This window comes from Macrosteles quadrilineatus, unplaced genomic scaffold (assembly GCF_028750875.1).
Source record: "Macrosteles quadrilineatus isolate MER2022 unplaced genomic scaffold, UCM_ALF_1.0 Scaffold_1__1_contigs__length_201487025, whole genome shotgun sequence".
Taxonomy (NCBI): Eukaryota; Metazoa; Arthropoda; class Insecta; order Hemiptera; family Cicadellidae; genus Macrosteles; species Macrosteles quadrilineatus.
Genome location: NW_026542594.1, coordinates 94,682,184 through 94,702,361, shown reverse-complemented (window position 1 = coordinate 94,702,361; position 20,178 = coordinate 94,682,184). Strand labels below are relative to the sequence as shown.

The 20,178-nt window shown below is 36.0% G+C and overlaps 1 protein-coding gene across 5 annotated transcripts in view; it reads left to right on the top strand.

Moving 5' to 3' along the window:
* The window catches only part of LOC128989601 (sphingomyelin phosphodiesterase 4-like), a 171,489-nt gene that overhangs the window by 44,358 nt on the left and 106,953 nt on the right, over positions 1-20,178 (top strand). For 4 of the 5 annotated variants that reach the window (XM_054411660.1, XM_054411744.1, XM_054411826.1 and 1 more), the window contains one exon: positions 1,148-1,294. The exons of the other annotated variant lie outside the window; for it this stretch is intronic. In XM_054411660.1, the coding sequence (XP_054267635.1) occupies positions 1,148-1,294 (147 nt within the window). The remainder of the gene's footprint in view (positions 1-1,147; positions 1,295-20,178) is intronic. 5 annotated transcript variants of the gene reach the window in all.

The following is a 20,178-nucleotide window of genomic DNA, read 5'->3' as shown; positions in this document are numbered from 1 at the left end:
TAAAGTTCTAGCCATTGTCAAAGGTATATATTCATTTCAAAAGCTAGACTGACCACTTATTCACCTGATTATTCTTAATCAACCACAACAGGATAAAACTGGCCTGAACAGTTGTCTGGCATGAACTGCTTCTTTTATGACTAACTAGCTGGCCCGACAGACATCGTCCTGTCCTTATGTGGTTTTATGTCAAATGCTCGTTCATTTTCAAGATGAGCTCGTTCGCATGGCTTAATCACGCCCTGGTTGAAGTTTGTTCGCTACGCTCACTCACCTTTAGGTTGGAACTCGTTCGCTGTGCTCACTTGCCTTCAGGTGACCTCGTTCGCTACGCTTACTCGCATCCAGGTTGAAGTTCGTTCGCTACGCTCACTCACCTTTTGGTTGCAAATTAGCTGTTGTCATAAATTTAAAAATAATGCTATTGAACATCACAGAATCAAATTATTTCGTTGAACCAGCTGTTAAGATTCTTTAATTCTTTAAATATGAGTACTCATAAGGTTAACATGGGAAACTCCAGAGCCACTGGGGCGGAGCCCTTTTGACCGATCTGCACCAAACTTCACACAAACCATCCTTGAACAGTGCTTAATAATGCCTGAAAGTTTTATTACAATCTGTCGAGCGGTTTCGGAGTCCATAAAGGACAAACAAACAAACAAACATACATTGGATTTTATATATACTAGCTGTTACCCGCGGGCTTTGCCCCGTTTAACTTCTTAATTTTCAAGATGATCTCGTTCGCATGGCTCAATCACGTCCTGGTTGAAGTTCGTTCACTACGCTCACTCACCTTCAGCGGTTCAGCGGTGTCTGAGTTTATCACTGCCAAATATATATATATATATATATATATATATATATACAAACATCCTCTTTTATACTTATAGATAGATTACTTTGAATGGTAATTTACAAGTATTTTCAAGCAAAAGCATATGTTGAGGCTCACCAAATACAATAATATATATTTAAAAATCTACCGCTTCTTAGAATTAAGAAATTTAATTTAATTTCCAAAAAGAAAAATTACTTGAAATATAAATAATTTGGTATCAATACCAAAGATTTGTTCAACTATTTAAAAGTATATTTTATGTAAGCTGTTAAGTTAAAAATGCTATGATTTTTTTTTTTTCAGAATGATAATTCCCTCAAGTCAAAGAAAAGTTTACCACTTCATTCGCCAGACAATGCAGCATTGGCCTCTGGACTCCTCCTTTAAGCAAATACTAGAGATATGGCTGAGTTACATCCAGCCTTGGCGATACATGGACGTCCGCACCATGTGAGTGACAGTGCAAACAATCAATACATACAGGTTGGCTGAAAAGTAACTTGCACCCCCCTTAACTTTTCAACCATTTGAGATATTTGAAATCTGTTTGCGGCAACCTTCTTAGGTATGAGAGGCTAAAATAATTATGGCCAATTTTGAAAATTTTGCCCTTAGGGATAAGTCTTAACGAAACATAAAAATTGACATAAAGAAAACCAAAATCGGCCCGCTAATAGCAAAATGGCGCCCTAAAACGTTTCAAATCCAAATAACCATGAGGCTGGCTGAAAATTAACTTGCACCCCCTTTACCTTTTTAACTAGCCTATTTGAGATATTTGAAATTGGGGTAGGGGGTAGCTCGAAATTATCAAATAGCAAGTATAGTCGAGTTTGGTATAATTTTGCAGGTCTTGACAAAACATAGCAATTAACTGGAGGTGTGCGGATAGTAAAATTTCATTTCGGATCGGATAATTGAGGCTCGGTTCGGATCGGATCGGATATTGGGAGGTTCGGATTCGGATATTTTCGGATTCGGATAGTTCGGCGTGGTTAATAATAAGCTGCATATGTATTTTTAACCTATAAAACAATATAAAGCTGTGTAAATAAACATAAATGACGATTTTGAACTATAGAATTTCAAATTAGCCAAGTCCACAGTTTTCTCTTTCTTGAAAATCACAATTCACAACATTTATTTTCAAAAGTTGGTTGCTTGAATTAAGTACACTAGCAGCCGAAATCTTCACACAACACCTTAGCTCAGCAGGACTGATGTCAAACGTTTGGGCTTGTTTACTTGAGGTTATGTTTTATCTTGTTTCCTGGTTCTCACAAGCCAAGGAGTTCGATCTCAAGTTTATTTTCACATTGTATTTCCTTACGTTTTTGGAACGGATTATTGGCCTTAAGTGGCATTTTGCCAAGTTTAGAAAACATCACTAATGCACTAAGATGGGCTCTAGCTCACGATTTGATGTTGGGCAATTAAATTAGACTTTATAACTGTGTATCCCTGAATTTATAAATTGCATTCTACACTTATTCACTGCCAAACATAATTCAGTAGAACCTTGATGAACCGAGAATTACACTAGCCTACATAACTTCATTACCCCAAGTAAAATACCAAGATAATTTTTATAATTGTATTTGAATCATATAATCTTAGTTTGTTAAAAATGGATTGTATGTTCAACAATAATTGCAGTCCATTATTGTTAAGCAGTATGGTCCCAAATTATTGTTTTTGATTTTGAAACATCACAGTTCATTTGACAAAATTATAGTTGAAGCAGCCCAATGTCAAGTGACACTTGTGCAATAGTTTGTTTACAAGCTTTCTCCAGACCACGGGGGAGGGGAGGGTCTGATAAGCCGTCTATTGTTCACCCCCAAGAAGGTCGGACCCTCATTAGTGCCGCTCGGTTGCACTCAGTGGGGAACCCAATACCACAAATCAATCTTTTAAATGAATACAAATAATTGGTAATAATTGTTTTATTAATATTCACCTTGAAATTTCAATAAATTTGGTGTAAAATTTGACAAAAATCGGCCATTTTGACCGATTATTAATACAGTACCAGATACCAATAAAGTAGTACATTCATTGGTAATTAAATAATAGGTAAAAATTAACTGATTTTCATCAAGTTTTACCCCCCTGCTGTGCGCTATGTCACAAAAGCTGATAATGACATGGGTGATTAGTAACCATGGCAACTTGTTGAATGCGTGATGAAGGGAAACCCAAGAATTAGAAGAAAAAAGATAAAGAATAACGACGTTGTTATCTTTATACCCTTTTTACAATTTCCGTTATTGTTATCTTTATGTAAGACTAGCTGTTGTACCCGTGCTTTGCAACGGGAAGAGGACACAAAATAGAAACATTTTAATCTTTACATCTGTTGCATATAATAGTTAAACATCCGCCAACGCTTTTAGAAACAAAATTCAACTTTTATGGCCTTAATAGAAACGTTTAAGTTATGACTTTTAAATCTGGTAAGTAGTGGATACCACCATTTTGGTTTTGATTAATTTTAAATCTTGTGTAGGCTGATGTGAGAAAAACTGACCAAATCTTCGAATAGAACTTTCACATACTATTTACCTTCATCTCCCTTAATTACATATCTTTTTATTTATAATTTACATTTTAAATTTCAATTTAGAAATTGCAAAAATACTAATTATTAAATTTAAATGGATTTTTTTTATTTCACTCTTCTTCATATTAAATAACAAATCCTTCCATCCTCAGTTTCTTCACTCACTATAAATCATTAGCAAAACTAAGTCAGCTGTTATAAACTTTAGAAGTATTGTTGAGCCTTATCAATACAGTCTTTTGAAATATTAAAGAAACTATATCTAAGTTATACTATAAAAAAATTTAAACAAATAATTTAGCATTAAAGACAGCAGACAAAACTAATATGATTATCATAGCGTCGAGGACTAAAAAATATGATAGCAAAAACAGTACATTAGGCCTATATTTTTCATTGCATCTCTGATTCTACTCTACATAAATATCAACAAACAACTTAATATACAAACCAGTTCTTTTAATCAGTTCCATCGTCCATTGCCTTTAAATTTTCACACTTACCATTAAGTAAACATAGTAACAGATATTTCATTGATTTAGAAACAAAAGAACACTGTGTACTGCTTAGTTTTATGATATTTTTCTTGGTTTAATTTAATCAGTGGTGTGGCAAAACACAAATAAAAAATTTATCAAATAAAGTAAATGTGAACTGAAAGCTATGTTATGATAAAATAAGCGTATTTTGTATTACCATTTGATAATTAAATATAGTTACACATATAGGCCTACGACAGATTTTAGAACACAAAAATCAATGACGTACAATTTAGTTATTGATGATATTCTTTGTTAAGTTAATCTAACACATGTTAAGCAGTTCGAATTTATTTAAAGTAGCCTCCAAATTCATACAAAACATCTATACTTTGTAATTTTTATACTGTTTCCATGAAAACATATCAATAACATTATTTTCATAACTGAGACGCTTTAAAAAATCCAAAGCAGAGCCAGAGTTTTTACAGCAACAGTTTATAGAACCTTTTTTTTCTATAATCATTGGCAGTTTTAGAATAAATAATCCATGATAAAACGCTACATTAAAATAAACCTACCTCATAGGTAGTTATGGAAAATATTATATTTAACTTTTTTGTATCAGCTGTCTGAAATTGTGAAATATTCAATTTAGCAGTGTTCTTCTTGTTTACATTGAAATGTCAAAGCAAATGTAAACAAACATTATTAGTGTTCTAATTGCATCCATGGAGACCAATCAATATTTACTTTTAAAATGTTCACCTCAGAACTTTTAAAGCCAAAGGGGCAAAGCCTATGGTCAGTATCGAAATGTGAATAGTCCTATAATGGTCCTTGGTATATTAGCTATATTTTTGTAAAATTTAAGCCCAGTTGGTTCATTAGTTTTTGCACCTATTAGTAACACACATACAGACAGACACCATTAGATTTTTATATAATAGTATAGATATAGATATAGATTTTATGATTTTGTTTTATAGGTTTATAAAATAATTCTTTTTAACTACGGGAATATCAATTTATAATTTATCAACGTGCTTCGCTTCTGAAACAGCAATACCGGATGCATAATAAAGGTCAATGACCTAAAATATCACGATTGTGCAATGTTGTATTTTGATGTTGAAATTAAAATCACGACAAAAGTTTGTATATATCCATGGTCCCTTTAGTTTAATCATTTAATATGTACACAATCAATGCTAAATAATCGTGGTAACTTTATTTTTTATTATTCAAAGTTTCTACACAGTAAAACAATCAAAAGTCAAACCGGGCAATGAATACCCAAAAAACAACGTATCTTGTCCTGTGAATGGAATACCACTCGCCGGCCAGTCCTTTAGGTTTAGGGAAGTAGTGCAAGTCTATATATAGCTTCAAGGTCTTACCCACCCCTTCCCCCTCCGGTCCTACTTGACTCGACCCGCGCTCCTTTCGAGGTCATTGCCCAACCCCTCCCACCCTTCTATTGTGTTGCCTTTCTATTGTTTCTATTCTGACTTTTTTTCGGGAAACGAGTTGACTTTCATTTTACCATGGTAGTTCTTTTCTGCTTTATGTCTGTTCGTTCCAGACGAATCTAATTGTAAAGCAAAACAGCCGATAACGACTAAACTAGTTATCAGTATTGCATCATACGGCTTCTTTGCCGTTTGCTGTTAGGTCGTTGGAAACGTATTGCTGTAATTTTGTCCTGGGAAACTAATGGTGGCTATGGAGATTTAGTTTTCTGTCCAAAACGTCAAAATATATTGTCTATCCGAAAAAGTCGGATATATAACGGATAGTGTCGGATATCGAATTTGGGCCCGGTTCGGATACGGATATCCGAACCGAACCGAATCCGACCCGATTTTTCGGATATCCGCACACCTCTACAATTAACTTAAAGAAAATAGAAATCGCACCATTAATAACAAAATAATTATTAATAATTATAATCACACTCCGCACTGCTAGCCTTTACTTCTTCTTTCACCATTTTCTATGTCGTGGACATGTTTCCATCCCTTCTCATAGCATTTCAGCATTGCAGGTACATTAATCTATCTGCTACAAACGGTTTCCAGTTCCCACACTCCACACTGCTCACCTTACTACTTCCTTCACCTCTTCTTACGTCGCGGACCTGTTTCCCTCTCTTCCCATAGAATTTTAAGATTGTCGATACCTTAATCTAATTGTCATAAACAGTTCCCACACTCCGGACAGCTCGCCTTGACTACTTTCTTCACCACTTCCTACGTCTCGGACCTGTTTCCCTCCCTTCCCTTAGAATTATTGGATTGCAAATACCTTAACCTATTGGTCATAAACAGATCCCACACTCCGAACAACTCGCCTTTACTACTTCCTTCACCACTTCCTACGTCACGGACCTGTTTCCCTCCCTTTCCATAGCAATTTAGGATTGCAGATACCTTAATCCAATCGTCATAAACAGTTCCCACACTGCGGACAGCTCGCCTTTACTACTTCCTTCACTACTTCCTACGTCACTGACCTGTTTCCTTCCCTTGCCATAGCATCATAGGATTGCAAATACCTTAATCTAATGGTCATAAACAGACCCCATACCCCGAACAGCTCACCTTTACTACTTCCTTTACCACTTTCTACGTCACGGACCTGTTTCCCTCCCTTTCCATAGCATTTTAGGATTGCAGTTACCTTAATCTAACCGTCACAAACAGTTCCCACAGTCCGGACTGCTTTCCTTTACTACTTCCTTCACTACTTCCTACGTGACGGACATGTTTCCCTCCCTTGCCATAGCATCATAGGATTCCAAATACCTTAATCTAATGGTCATAAACAGACCCCATACCCCGAACAGCTCACCTTTACTACTTCCTTTACCACTTTCTACGTCACGGACCTGTTTCCCTCCCTTTCCTTAGCAGTTTAGGATTGCAGATACCTTAATCTATTGGTCATAAACAGATCCCACACTCCGAACAACTCGCCTTTACTACTTCCTTCACCACTTCATACGTCACGGACCTGTTTCCCTCCCTTGCCATAGCATCATAGGATTGCAAATACCTTAATCTAACCGTCATAAACAGTTCCCACACTCCGGACAGCTCGCCTTTACTAATTCCTTCACCACTTCCTACGTCACGGACCTGTTTTCCTCCCTTCCCATAGCATTTTATTATTGCAGATACCTTAATCTAACCGTCACAAACAGTTCCCACAGTCCGGACTGCTTGCTTTTACTACTTCCTTCACTACTTCCTACGTCATGGACCTGTTTCCCTCCCTTGCCATAGCATCAAAGGATTGCAAATACCTTTATCTAATGGTCATAAACAGACCCCATACCCCGAACAGCTCACCTTTACTACTTCTTTTACCACTTTCTACGTCACGGACCTGTTTCCCTCCCTTTCCATAGCAGTTTAGGATTGCAGATACCTTAATCTATTGGTCATAAACAGATCCCACACTCCGAACAACTCGCCTTTACTACTTCCTTCACCACTTCATACGTCACGGACCTGTTTCCCTCCCTTTCCATAGCATTTTAGGATTGCAGATACCTTAATCTATTGGTCATAAACAGATCCCACACTCCGAACAACTCGCCTTTACTACTTCCTTCACCACTTCATACGTCACGGACCTGTTTCCCTCCCTTTCCATAGCATTTTAGGATTGCAGATACCTTAATCTAATCGTTATAAACAGTTCCCACAGTCCGGACAGCTGGCTTTGGCTACTCCCTTCACCACTGCCTATGTCACGGACCCGTTTTCCTCCCTTCCCATAGAATTTTAGGAATGCAGATACCTTAATCTATTGGTCATAAACAGATCCCACACTCCGAACAACTCGCCTTTACTACTTCCTTCACCACTGTATACGTCACGGACCTGTTTCTCTCCCTTGCCATAGCATCATAGGATTGCAAGTACCTTAATCTAATCGTCATAAACAGTTCCCACACTCCGGACAGCTCGCCTTTATTAATTCCTTCACCACTTCCTACGTCACGGACCTGTTTTCCTCCCTTCCCATAGCATTTAATTATTTTATTATTGCAGATACCTTAATCTAACCGTCACAAACAGTTCCCACAGTCCGGACTGCTTGCCTTTACTACTTCCTTCACTACTTCCTACGTCATGGACCTGTTTCCCTCCCTTGCCATAGCATCAAAGGATTGCAAATACCTGTATCTAATGGTCATAAACAGACCCCATACCCCGAACAACTCACCTTTACTACTTCCTTTACCACTTTCTACGTCACGGACCTGTTTCCCTCCTTTTCCATAGCATTTTAGGATTGCAGATACCTTAATCTATTGGCCATAAACAGATCCCACACTCCGAACAACTCGCCTTTACTACTACTTCCTTCACCACTTCATACGTCACGGACCTGTTTCCCTCCCTTTCCATAGCATTTTAGGATTGCAGATACCTTAATCTAATTGTAGGGTATCTGTCATAATCAGTCATAAACAGTTTCCACACTCCAGACTGCTCACCTTTACTACTTCCTTCATCAAGTCAACACTTATTTAACAACCAAAATAGCCATTCTAAATTACGAACTCAAGCAGTTCAGTATTTAAATAAACATTGGGAAGAAGTAAAAACATTTGTAGTTGATGAAAGCAAAGCTTCCGAGAAAGATAAATATATTCAACTAATGAGGAATGATGGAACATACGGCACCTCCCTTGAATGCCTTGCTCTATCCCAAATATATCAACTTAATTTTCATATATACCTTCAATCTACAGAACCAAGAATAATGACCAGAACAATAGCTATGAGAAAGCCTCCAATAAAAATCTCTTCTGGTGATAACAATAAAGTAATAAATTTATTATTATCTGGCAATCCTGTGTCTGGTCATTTTGACCTACTTATTTCAAAATCTAAAACATGGGAAATAGATACAGACAGCAAGTATTATAGTGTTATAGATTCAGAAACTAATCAAAACAAATGTACTGAATGTGATATTATTTTCAAAAGTCATGCAAAATTCCTCAATCATTTGAACAAAGACCATTCTAAAAAATGTAATGATTCATTGACAACTCTTAATCCACCTAAACACACCGAATGCATATCTGATTATCTTTCAAAATATTTTGAAGTAAATCCAATACAATCCTCTGAAGATCAAGTACCATCTATATGGTTGCCTCGCTGGGAAAAGATCGTTAATCTTAAAAGATTGCAATATAATTTGCCAAATGGATCCATAGGTGACAAATTTGTACAATTACTAGCGGAAGAAATATTGCTAGCAACTGGAAAAGAAACCTCTGAAAGAGTAATATGTTTCATTGCTGTTATTTTGCAAAGAGAAAAAATGATAAAACAAACAAAAGACATCAGAAGACTAATTGATAGAAGAATTAATGAGTGGAAGGAGGAGAGGTATGATGACCTTATAAATGAGGCAATCCGATGCGATAGATCTTTAAAGAACAAGTGTAAAAAACTTGATACAAATGAACAAAAACAGTTTACAGAAACTTAGTTCAACAGACTTGTTCAATGTGGAAAAATAAAAGATGCACCAAGAGTAGTAAACCAAAATATGGTAGGAGGAATCCTTAATCCTAACGATTATATCGGTGAATCCAACACTACAGTTTATGAATTATTAAAAGAAAAACATCCAGACCCAATAATTCCAAACAAAGATTTACTAAAACTACCTGAAACCATGAGTGAAGTTCCCAAACTAGAAAACACAGAAATAACAGCAGAGCATGTTGAGAAAGTAGCAAGACAACTTCATGGAAGTGGTGGGCCAGGAGGAAGCTCCTCAGAAAATTGGACGGATTTCTTGTTAAGACATGGAAAGAAAAGTGCGCTGCTGAGATCTTCAATAGCCTCTTTAGCCATGAAAATGAATGGAGAAATAATACCTTGGTATAAAATAAGAGCCTTAATGGCAAATAGATTGATAGCCATTGACAAATGTCCCGGAGTGCGACCAATCGGAATTGGAGAATGCCTAAGACGAATCATAGCTAAATGCATGATAGTAGCATTTGGTGATGATGCAAAACATGCTTTAAGTACTAATCAACTATGTGGAGGCCTAAAATCAGGCATAGAGGGAGCAATACATTTTATGCAAAATGTTATAGACGAGAATTTTGAAAATACAAATGAATGGTGCATGATATTAGTTGATGCTGATAATGCCTTTAATAAAATTAACAGAGCAAATGCATTGTGGCAAGCAAGGCTACATTGGCCAAGAGCTGCCAGATTTATTTACAACACTTATCAATGCAACGCAGACTTGATAATCCCTGGAAGTAGTAAAAGACTATTCAGCAAAGAAGGTGTCACCCAAGGTGACCCTTTATCAATGATTTTGTATGGATTAGCAACACTTCCACTAATTCAGGAATTAAAAAGAATGCCAGATGTTTTCCAGACCTGGTATGCAGATGATTCGTCTTGTCAAGGATCCCTTAATAATGTGATACAATGGTGGCAAAAACTTAAAGAAATAGGTCCAAAATATGGATACTACCCCCAAGCAAAAAAAACAAAACTAATTTGGAACCATGATTTTGAAATTCCCAAAAAAGCTATGAAACAAGTTATGGGAATGGAAGTGGTTCATGGCAGCAAGTTTTTAGGAGGCTTTATTGGCTGCGAGGAAGAAAAGAAAAAAATTGCAGCAGAAAAGATCAATGCCTGGACCCAGCGTGTTGAAAATATTGCTGAGATTGCTGAAAAACACCCTCAATCAGCCCATACTGTTGCTACAAAATCATTACAAGCAGAATGGACCTTTTTCCAGAGAGTAGTAAACGTTGAACCAGAAATGTTCAGTCCAATCCAGCACACTATAAGAACATCACTTTTTCCCAATCTGTTTGGATTACAAGAAGGCCTATGTAAAGAAGAGCATGAATTATTTCATCTAACAGTAAAAAGCGGAGGAATAGGGATGGCTGATCCAGTTATGCAATCAAAACACATATATGAAACTTCAAAAAGAGGGTGCGACGTTCTATTACAATCTCTTGCATTAAAAACCTCTTTTGAGTTCAGTGAGCATGAAGATACTTTAAAAAAGACATTAAAAATCCATAGAGAACAAAAGAAAACTGAAAAAAACAAATTATTAAATGAAAATGTAAAATGTTTTTCACGACAAAGACAAAATGTAATACTACGAAATGCTGACACTAAATCAAAACATGGCAGCTGGTTATCCTGTACATACCACTGAAGAAATTAAATTTAGACATGTCACCCCAAGAATTTAGGGATTCCCTGGCACTGAGATACGGTCGGACACCAATCAATTTACCAACCAAATGTGATGGCTGTGGAAAAGAATTTAATACAGACCATGCCCTTATATGTCCTGTAGGTGGCCTAATTATAAAAAGGCACAATGAAATTAGAGATACTTTAGGAAACATCATGGAACAGGCATGGGGGAATTGTATCAAAGAGCCCCTTATAGCAGAGAATGGAAATGCAAACGGGCCTGCAATCAAAGCTGACTTGGCATGTAGAGGGGTGTGGGAAACACAGAGGGATGCATTATTTGATATCCGTGTCGTAGACACCGATGCTCCCTCATATGTTTCCAAACCTCATGACAATGTCATAAAAAATGCAGAAGAAGAAAAGAAAAGAAAGTATATGACAGCTTGTGAGAACCGGAATGCCTCTTTCACCCCTTTGATTACATCAGTTTGCAGAATCCTAGGTAATGATTTTCAAACACTAATAAGAGCATTAGCTGAAAGATTGTCAGAAAAATGGGTTAAGCCTTACAGCCTAGTAGTCAATTGGATAAGAACGAGACTGACTTGCTCAATTTTAAGGGCAACAAGCATGTGTCTGAGAAGATCTCGGAAAAAATGGAGATCTGCTAGAGAATTCGAAGATGGAGCAGGCATCCAATATATATATTGAAAGAATCAAAATTTTTAGTAATATCTGTAATTTAGATTTATTTGTCTTGTAATATTTATAATAAATGTTTAAAGAGACAAAATGGCAGCTAAAAATGGTTATTAAAAGCAACTTTGAACTACCATTTTGTTATTAATGGTCCCATTTCTATTTTCTTTATGTTAATTGTTATACAGGGTGACAAAAAAGTCTGGAAACGGTTTGATATCTTTTTAACTAAATTCGTTAAAAAATTCAAACCTTTCACATTAACTTATATTTATGAAAACTACTTTTTGCAAGCATTACCATTTTTTGACCTTCGCCAGGGGACGGCCCATGAGGAGTAGGTACATAATCTTTCATGTAAGCATAGGTTGATATGCACATCATTTTAAAGGTCTGGTCAAGTGGAGTTCATTGCCGGAAACCGTGTCAAAAAAGGTTCATCCGTTACAAAATGGCGGCAGTCCAAAGTTCTTGCGGAATGTGCCTGCAGAGGCCTTAGTATTTATTTATTTATTTATTTATTTATTAACGGATGCACCATTTTACATATAAATACAATAATCTTACATCAGAAGCAGAAAAAAAATCACAGGTCAGCACAAAAGTAGTGAAAAAAAACTGGAAAACAAAACTTCAATAACAAGACGTAAAAAGATAAATAACAACTATAAATAACAAACTATAAATAACTAACTATGAATAACAAACTATAACTAACAACTATAAATAACAAACTATCCGAGCAAGTTGACAAAACGAGAGATTCAAAAAACAAAACCAGTATAGGAACAATACAATGATGCAATGCAGTAGCCGAGTGAAACTTCAGTAAAGAGGCAGAACAAACTTCAAGAAAACAGATAAAAAATTCAGAAAAATAACAATGAGTTGTATGAGTATTGGTAAATACTCATAGTTAACATCAGCTGGGAAATCTGAAACCCGGTTAAATTTGTTTTGAAGATTGAATAATATTAGTCTATGAGCTAGATGACTTAAAAATACAGTTTCAGCCCTCAAGCTAATGATTAATACGAGTATTTACCAATACTAAGGCCTGTGCAGGCATATTCCACAAGGACTTTTGACAGCCGCCATTTTGTAACGGATGAACCTTTAGAGACGGGGTTTCCGGCAATGAACTCCACTTGACTAACCCTTTAAAATGATGTGCATATCAACCTATGCTTACATTAAAGATTATGTACCTACTCCTCATGGGCCGTCCCCTGGTGGAGGTAAAAAAATTATATTGCTTGGAAAAAGTAGTTTTCATACATTTGAGTTGATGTGAAAGGTTTGAATTTTCTAACGGATTTAGTTAAAAAGATATTAAGCCGTTTCCAGACTTTTTTGTCACCCTGTATTTTGTCAAGACTGCAAAATGATACCAAACTTGACTATACTTGCTATTTGAAAATTTCGAACTACCCCCTACCCCCGCTACCCCTAAGGGCAAAATTTTCAAAACTAACCATAATTATTGTAGTTTATATCCAAACAAGTTGCCGCAAACCGATTTCAAATATCTCAAATACTTAAAAAGTTAAAGGGGGTGCAAGTTAATTTTCATCCACCCTCATGGATTTTGGTTTTCTTTACGTAAATCTTTATCTTTTGTCAAGACTTGTAAAATGATACCAAACTCGACCATACTTGTCATTTGAAAATTTTTAGCTACCCCCTACCCCCACTACCCCTAAGGGCAAAAATTTCAAAATTGGCCATAATTATTGTAGTCCCTCATACCTAAGAAGGTTGCCACAAACAGATTTCAAATATCTCAAATGGTTGAAAAGTTAAGTGGGGTGCAAGTTACTTTTCAGCCACCCTGTATAATACAACAAACCTTATGTATTAACCCTTCTTTATTATTATTTTAGGTTACTAATATCAAAATTTTTTCATAAAATACTTGATTGTAGCCTGACATCCAACTTTTGTAACGGGTATTCCAAGTTGAGACTAAAATAAAATTTAGTAAAAACGATACAAGCTTTCAGCTGTCAAAACATTGCATCTACAGATGATATTGAACATAGCCTTCGTAATGAATTGTCGGGGAGGTCAAAATCTGTTTAAATCATATGTTAGACTAAATTAAAATAGGCCTATTGTGGAAAAATAACGTATAGAATAACTTGAATATTGAGCTCAAAGTGTCCTATTGAGCTCAAAGTGTTACCAAATAAAATCATATGAAATTCCCTAACTTGTGTTAAAAAATCAAAATGATCGGACAAATTAGAGAAATTAAGTAAAAATGTAATTTTAAAATATTAATTTACAAGGTTTGATCAAAAACCGCCATGACGTTGCGCGGAGCAAAATTGACCAAGAAAATAGTCCGAGACTAAAATGCAATTAACTCGAAAATTGAAAGTCTAATCAAAAAAAGTTAAATAAAAAAAAAGTGATAAAATATGTTTCTGAAGACGATTGTATGGATTTAATAAAGAATAAATAAAACTATAAAAAAGTGTATTAATGGTTTTTAATTTGGCGGTTATGGCGCGAAAAAATGGAAGAAGGGGGAAGTAGTTAAGTTACTTTATTAATAAGTTATTAAAGCAAATATCCCGAGAATTACAGGTCCGATAAAAGCCAAATTAAATTAGAATGCCTTTTAGAATTTTCTCTAGCTATGTTGCAAAATTTGTAACAACAACTTAAAGAATTAAATTTTGGATGGCGGGTAGTGAGTTATAACGGTAGACTCGGACATTGATGAAGAAGCCGTGCTTAAGTGAAGACCTGAGTTGGTCTCTGAAAGTGAATCTCTAGCATTAGCATCCTGTAATGTAGGCTCTAATGAAAGAAAGTCAAGAAACTATAATGAGCATTAAGTGACTGGCCTACAAGGAATGTGATAGTGAAAAAGGGAGTTGATCTGTAGCCTATTAGGCTAAATTGCAACTTAGACTCATGCCATAAAGATGCCGTAGATCTTCAACACCACAAAAACGGATAATTAGCCAAAACTAGCAGTGACGTATCCAGGGAGGGGGGCCGGGCCCCCCCTTTTTTTTAGTTACCCTGTACACACGGCACACGGGAGCGTTGCAACGCGCGTTCTAGAAAAAGTCAAATGAGTGCGTACACACTACACAATACGTGTTGTTATTATATAAAATGCCGGATTACTGGAATGTTATCAATAAAAACACATCTCCGAAGATCGTGCGATCGGAAACCGCTATTGCCGCGATCGGGCATGACGACGATGACGTTTCCGTAATCGAGGGAAACGATGATAGCGTGTACGGCCACGAAAGATGATCATGATTTTGCCACGATCGTTCATGACGGCGATGACGTGTGACCGCGGGAGATGATGATAACGTGTACACGTCTGCGGGAGATGTTCGTGATTTTGACGCGATCGCGCATGACGACGATAACGTTTCCGTGGCCGTGGGAGATGTTTATGATTTTGCCGCGATCGCACAAGTCGGCGATGACGTTTCTGTGACTGCGGGAGTAGACAATGATGTTTACATGGCCGCGGAAATGATAAAAACTTTGCCGCGACCGTGAAAGACCACGATAATGTCTACATGATCGCGGCAGATGTTCATGATTTTGCCGTGATCGCGAAAGTCGACGATGACGTTTCTGTGACTGCGGGAGTAGACAATGGTGTTTACATGGCCGCGGGAAATGATAAAATCTTTGCCGCGACCGTGAAAGACCACGATAATGTCTTCATGACCGCGGGAGATGTTCATGATTTTGCCACGATCACGCAAGACGACGATGAGGTTTCCGTAACCTCGGGAGACGATGATAACGTCTATACGTCCGCGGGAGATGTTTATGATATTGCCGCGATCACGCAAAACGACGATGACGCATTCATGACCGCGGGAGAGAATGATGATATCTACACGGCCGCGGGAGATAATCAGAATTTTGCCGCGACCGCGGAAGACCTCCCGCCAAAAGACGCCGGATTACTGGAATACCGGAGTGGTACAGTGCCGATTATATAGGGTCTTCTGTACAATGTTTTATAATTAAAGAAATGACGGCAGCTGGTACATATAGTGTCTACTTCAGTATCCAATCGTCCATTGTGTTTACATTACATATTTTTGGTCGAGTTTTCGATCACTGGACGACCACTAGTATGCTTTATTCTATAAGTTGAGTGTAGTTTTATTTGCTTGATTTATTTTACTAAAATTACGTCACGCAGATTAATAGTAGTTTAGGCAACTTGTTTAGATTTCAGAACAGTAAAAAACTAATTTTTAGTAGTAATACACCAATATTATTCTCTACTTTAGAGCCTCCAGAGGTGTTGTAAACTGCAATATAGCACCATAAAATAGCCTACCCAAATTTTTCCCTTCGGTCCTGGGGGGTATTCCATGCCCCCCAGACCCCCCGGATCGGGCCCCCTTCAAAGCAGAATCCTGGCTACGCCACTGAAAACTAGTGATTAACATCTTCAATATAACAAATTCTAGAGTCATCATAATAAACGTTTTCTATTATTAAATACTTTTACAAAGGACTCAGTTCAGTCATAGATAGTACTGAAAATCAATAATTAAAAACAATAACTTACTAGCCTAGGCCAAGGACAAATTAAGTAAAATATAACTATATTGATGATGCTAGGGTGTAGGCCTAAGGGTATTTTATAGTGGACATTATCTTTCATGTATGTATAAGTAGTTTTCATATAAAATAAAATAATTTTTGTAAACAGGTGTTTTCATTGACTCTGCCTAGTAGTGATGGTCAAATCCGGAAATTTCGAATCTCGAAATTAAGAAAATTATTACAGTTTAGGCTATGTTCACTCAATGAAATGTCAAAGTATACCAATAATACCTATCTTGCCAATTCAAATTATGTAAATAATCAAGGTGTAGAAAATTAAATAATGCCAAAAACATAATTTTTAAAAATTGAAATTTAATAGCTGGGTTTACAAGCTGGGGGAGACAAATTAAAATTAACAAATGAAAACTTGAACAAAACACAAAATTAACAAATCCTAAGTCCTTAATGAATTCTTTATTTAATTTGTGCAAGGGATTGTTATCGGATCATCTTCAAATGGTCCAAAATCGTTTGGTCCAACAGTTAAAAACTTGTTCATTTGGTTCAAAATCGTTTTATCCAATTTCATTTGGTCCAACAGTTAAAAACTCGTTTGTTTGGTCCAAAATCGTTTTATCCAACACTTTAATACGAGTTCGTTTGGTCCAACGGTATAAACTATTGCGTCCCTCACATTGAAGGCGTTCAAAAAATCCGCCGTTGTATACAATAATAATATTAATACTGTAACATTTTTGCTTTAAACATGGCGAGTTTCTATGTTTTATTCATTCACTTATTAATCACTATTAATACACTGTTATAAAAATACATACCTCCTCTATTTTATATATATAGATAGAGTTAATGGTTTAAGGTAATGCCATTGACAATAAGCCACTACAAATATAAACTCTCTTTTCAATAATTTTTCCTTGGTTCTCATGGGGAGTAAACATAACATTTTGGGAAGTTTTACAAATAGGATATATCTTCACTGAGAAATTCACTTTATATATTTGTATTATTAACTACATGATTGTTACAAATACCATGACAAACACACAACAAACATAGATTGAATTTAATATATAGATAAATTAAATAAACCATATGTTTAACATTAAATGCACACTCAAAGCTAAGTCAATGTTTATCCACAAATCTAGGGAATTAAAACGCGTTGTTTTAAGAACTGTTTTACAACTGTTGGACCAAACGATTTTGGACCAAATGGAATACTCCCTAGTTATCTAATTAAGGAAAAATATTCAGCAATTAATAGTCAATAACAACTCAATTAAACAAACAAAAGTAGGAACAATACACAATGAAGGAACTTAAACCGTTCAAAACATCCTCTTTGGCAGGGCCGGATTTCCCAATAGGCCCGGTAGGCCCGGCCTATGGGCGCAAGCTCCCAGAGGGCACACGGCAGAGAGGAAAATATTTTTTTTTATTTAAAAAAATAAAAATAAATAGTCATAATTGAAAAAAAAAACACTCTGGCTAATAAAGCATTCTGATTTTGAAGTACATAGGAAGAAATAATTGTTAGAAAATTTAAACTATTTTTTAGAATTACGCATCAATTTCATTGCAACATAGGTTATACGGGAGTAGGCTGTAGGGATGTTGACGAGCGCCCGAGCGGTACGCATCGTTTTGCCACTCCACTGCACTGCCACTATGTTGGATCGGCGCTATCGATGTATAATAACTCTACACATCGGGCGCTACTGATCAGAGTGAGGGGTGCATGCGTGCTAGACATTGCTGTTACAGTCTAACCTTGATATAACGAACCTCGATATAACGAATTCCTTGATATAACGAACTTTTTTAAATCCCCTATAACTCTCCATAAGACACAATGTATATTTTACCTCTACATAACGAACAATCCATATCAACAACCTTGATTTAACGAATTTTTCATGATCCCGGCTAAAATAAGACACCTCAATATAACAAATTTATCATTGTCAGAACCTCTACATAGCGAATTTAACCTCTACAAGGCCGAACAAATTGTCTGCGTCTCTCCCTCGATACAACGAACCCCCCACCACCATTATTGCTTTTGAAAAATCTGTTTCTTCATAAAATGAAATGGAAAGGTGACGTCAACGCTTGCGCTAACATTCGTCTGCTCCGTTTTACACATCCCTGTCTGCTGTCGTCGTTGTATGCGCGCTATGTTTACATCTAACTGAGAACCGATTTCATTCACCGAGGACTGATGGCGCCGTAATGTGTAGTAAGCTGTGATTGGGTGATAAGTAAATATGGTGAATTGTACAATTTTTGGATGAAGAGAAACCTTAGAAAGAAAAAGAATAGAAGATCAAGGCAAAGAAAAAGAATAGCAACATGGGTATCTTAACATTCCTTTTACGAGTGTTTTTATTAAGTTGGCTATAATTATACACTTCAATAACGACTTAGTCTATCTAATATTTTTATTATTTTCAATATGATTTGTACTAAGTTCATGATAATTACAGTACATTCCTCTATTGTGATTTAAAGCACTACTGTAGCCTACCACCGGCCTATCACGAGCAGTAGCTTACAAAACTCTCTACTGTTTTGTTTTGTTCTTTACGTGGTTTATTGCTATGCAATACAGTGTTTGGCTAGGTTTTAGGTGGATTGGAGTAAGCAGTAAGCTGTGATTTTAAACTTAAAAGTTTGTAACTTGTACCAAGGTCAATGACTATAAATGTCATGATTGCGCAATATTTAAGTTCCCTTCCCTTTAGTATCCCGGATAATCGAGATTCTACTTTACAATGTAAACATTGTACACTGTAAAGTATTGTAGCCTATGCTACTTTAATTGTGTTTTAATGAGGTCCAATCCCAACCTTTAAATAGACTGATGCTGGTTCTGAACCTCGACTTAGCGAAATTCCTGCAAACCTAACCTCTTTATAACGAACCTCATTTTAACGAAATCCTTGGTATAACGAATATTCAGTTCGGTCCCTTCAGATTCGTTATACTGAGTGTTACATCCTAAATGTCTATCTTTACTTATTTACTTAAATTTATTCTATAACTATTATCAGCTGGTTATAATGTTTACATGTTCACTTTGTTTTTAATATGTGTTGAATAAAGTTGGTTAAATTTGTACCTTGATAAATACATTTATTATTTGTTCTAAATACATACAGAACAATTTGGCGACGATGGAGGTGAGTACAAGTAATTCAAATACCTCTCAAAACATTCAAATGATTAACTCAGCATTGATTGGGCCCTTCAATGAAAGATATGAAACATGGGAAATGTATATGGAAAGACTAGAGATATCATTCATTTATAACAACATTTCGGAAGATAAAAAGAAAATTACGTTACTTCACTGTATTGGATCAGACACTTACAGTAAACTTAGGGATATATTGCATCCTGTATCACCTATAACTAAATCCTATGCTGAATTAGTTCAAACTCTTAATTCACATTTTACACCGAAACCAAATGAAGTATCAGAGACATTCAAATTTCATTGTAGACATCAATATGAAGGAGAAAACATTTCTGAATTTTCATTGGATCTTAGAAAGTTGTCTAGATATTGTAATTTCGGCACATTTCTGTCAAAAGCCCTGAGAAATCAATTCATACTCGGACTAAGGGATGAAAAAATACAGACAAGATTAATTACTCTAAGTGACAGTGATTGAGTTTTGAAAAAGCTGTAGACATGGCTCAAGTAATTGAAAAGGCTCAAAACGATTCAATAACAATCCAATCAAAATTCAATCATGAAAACAATGAATTGCCGGTTAACTTAAA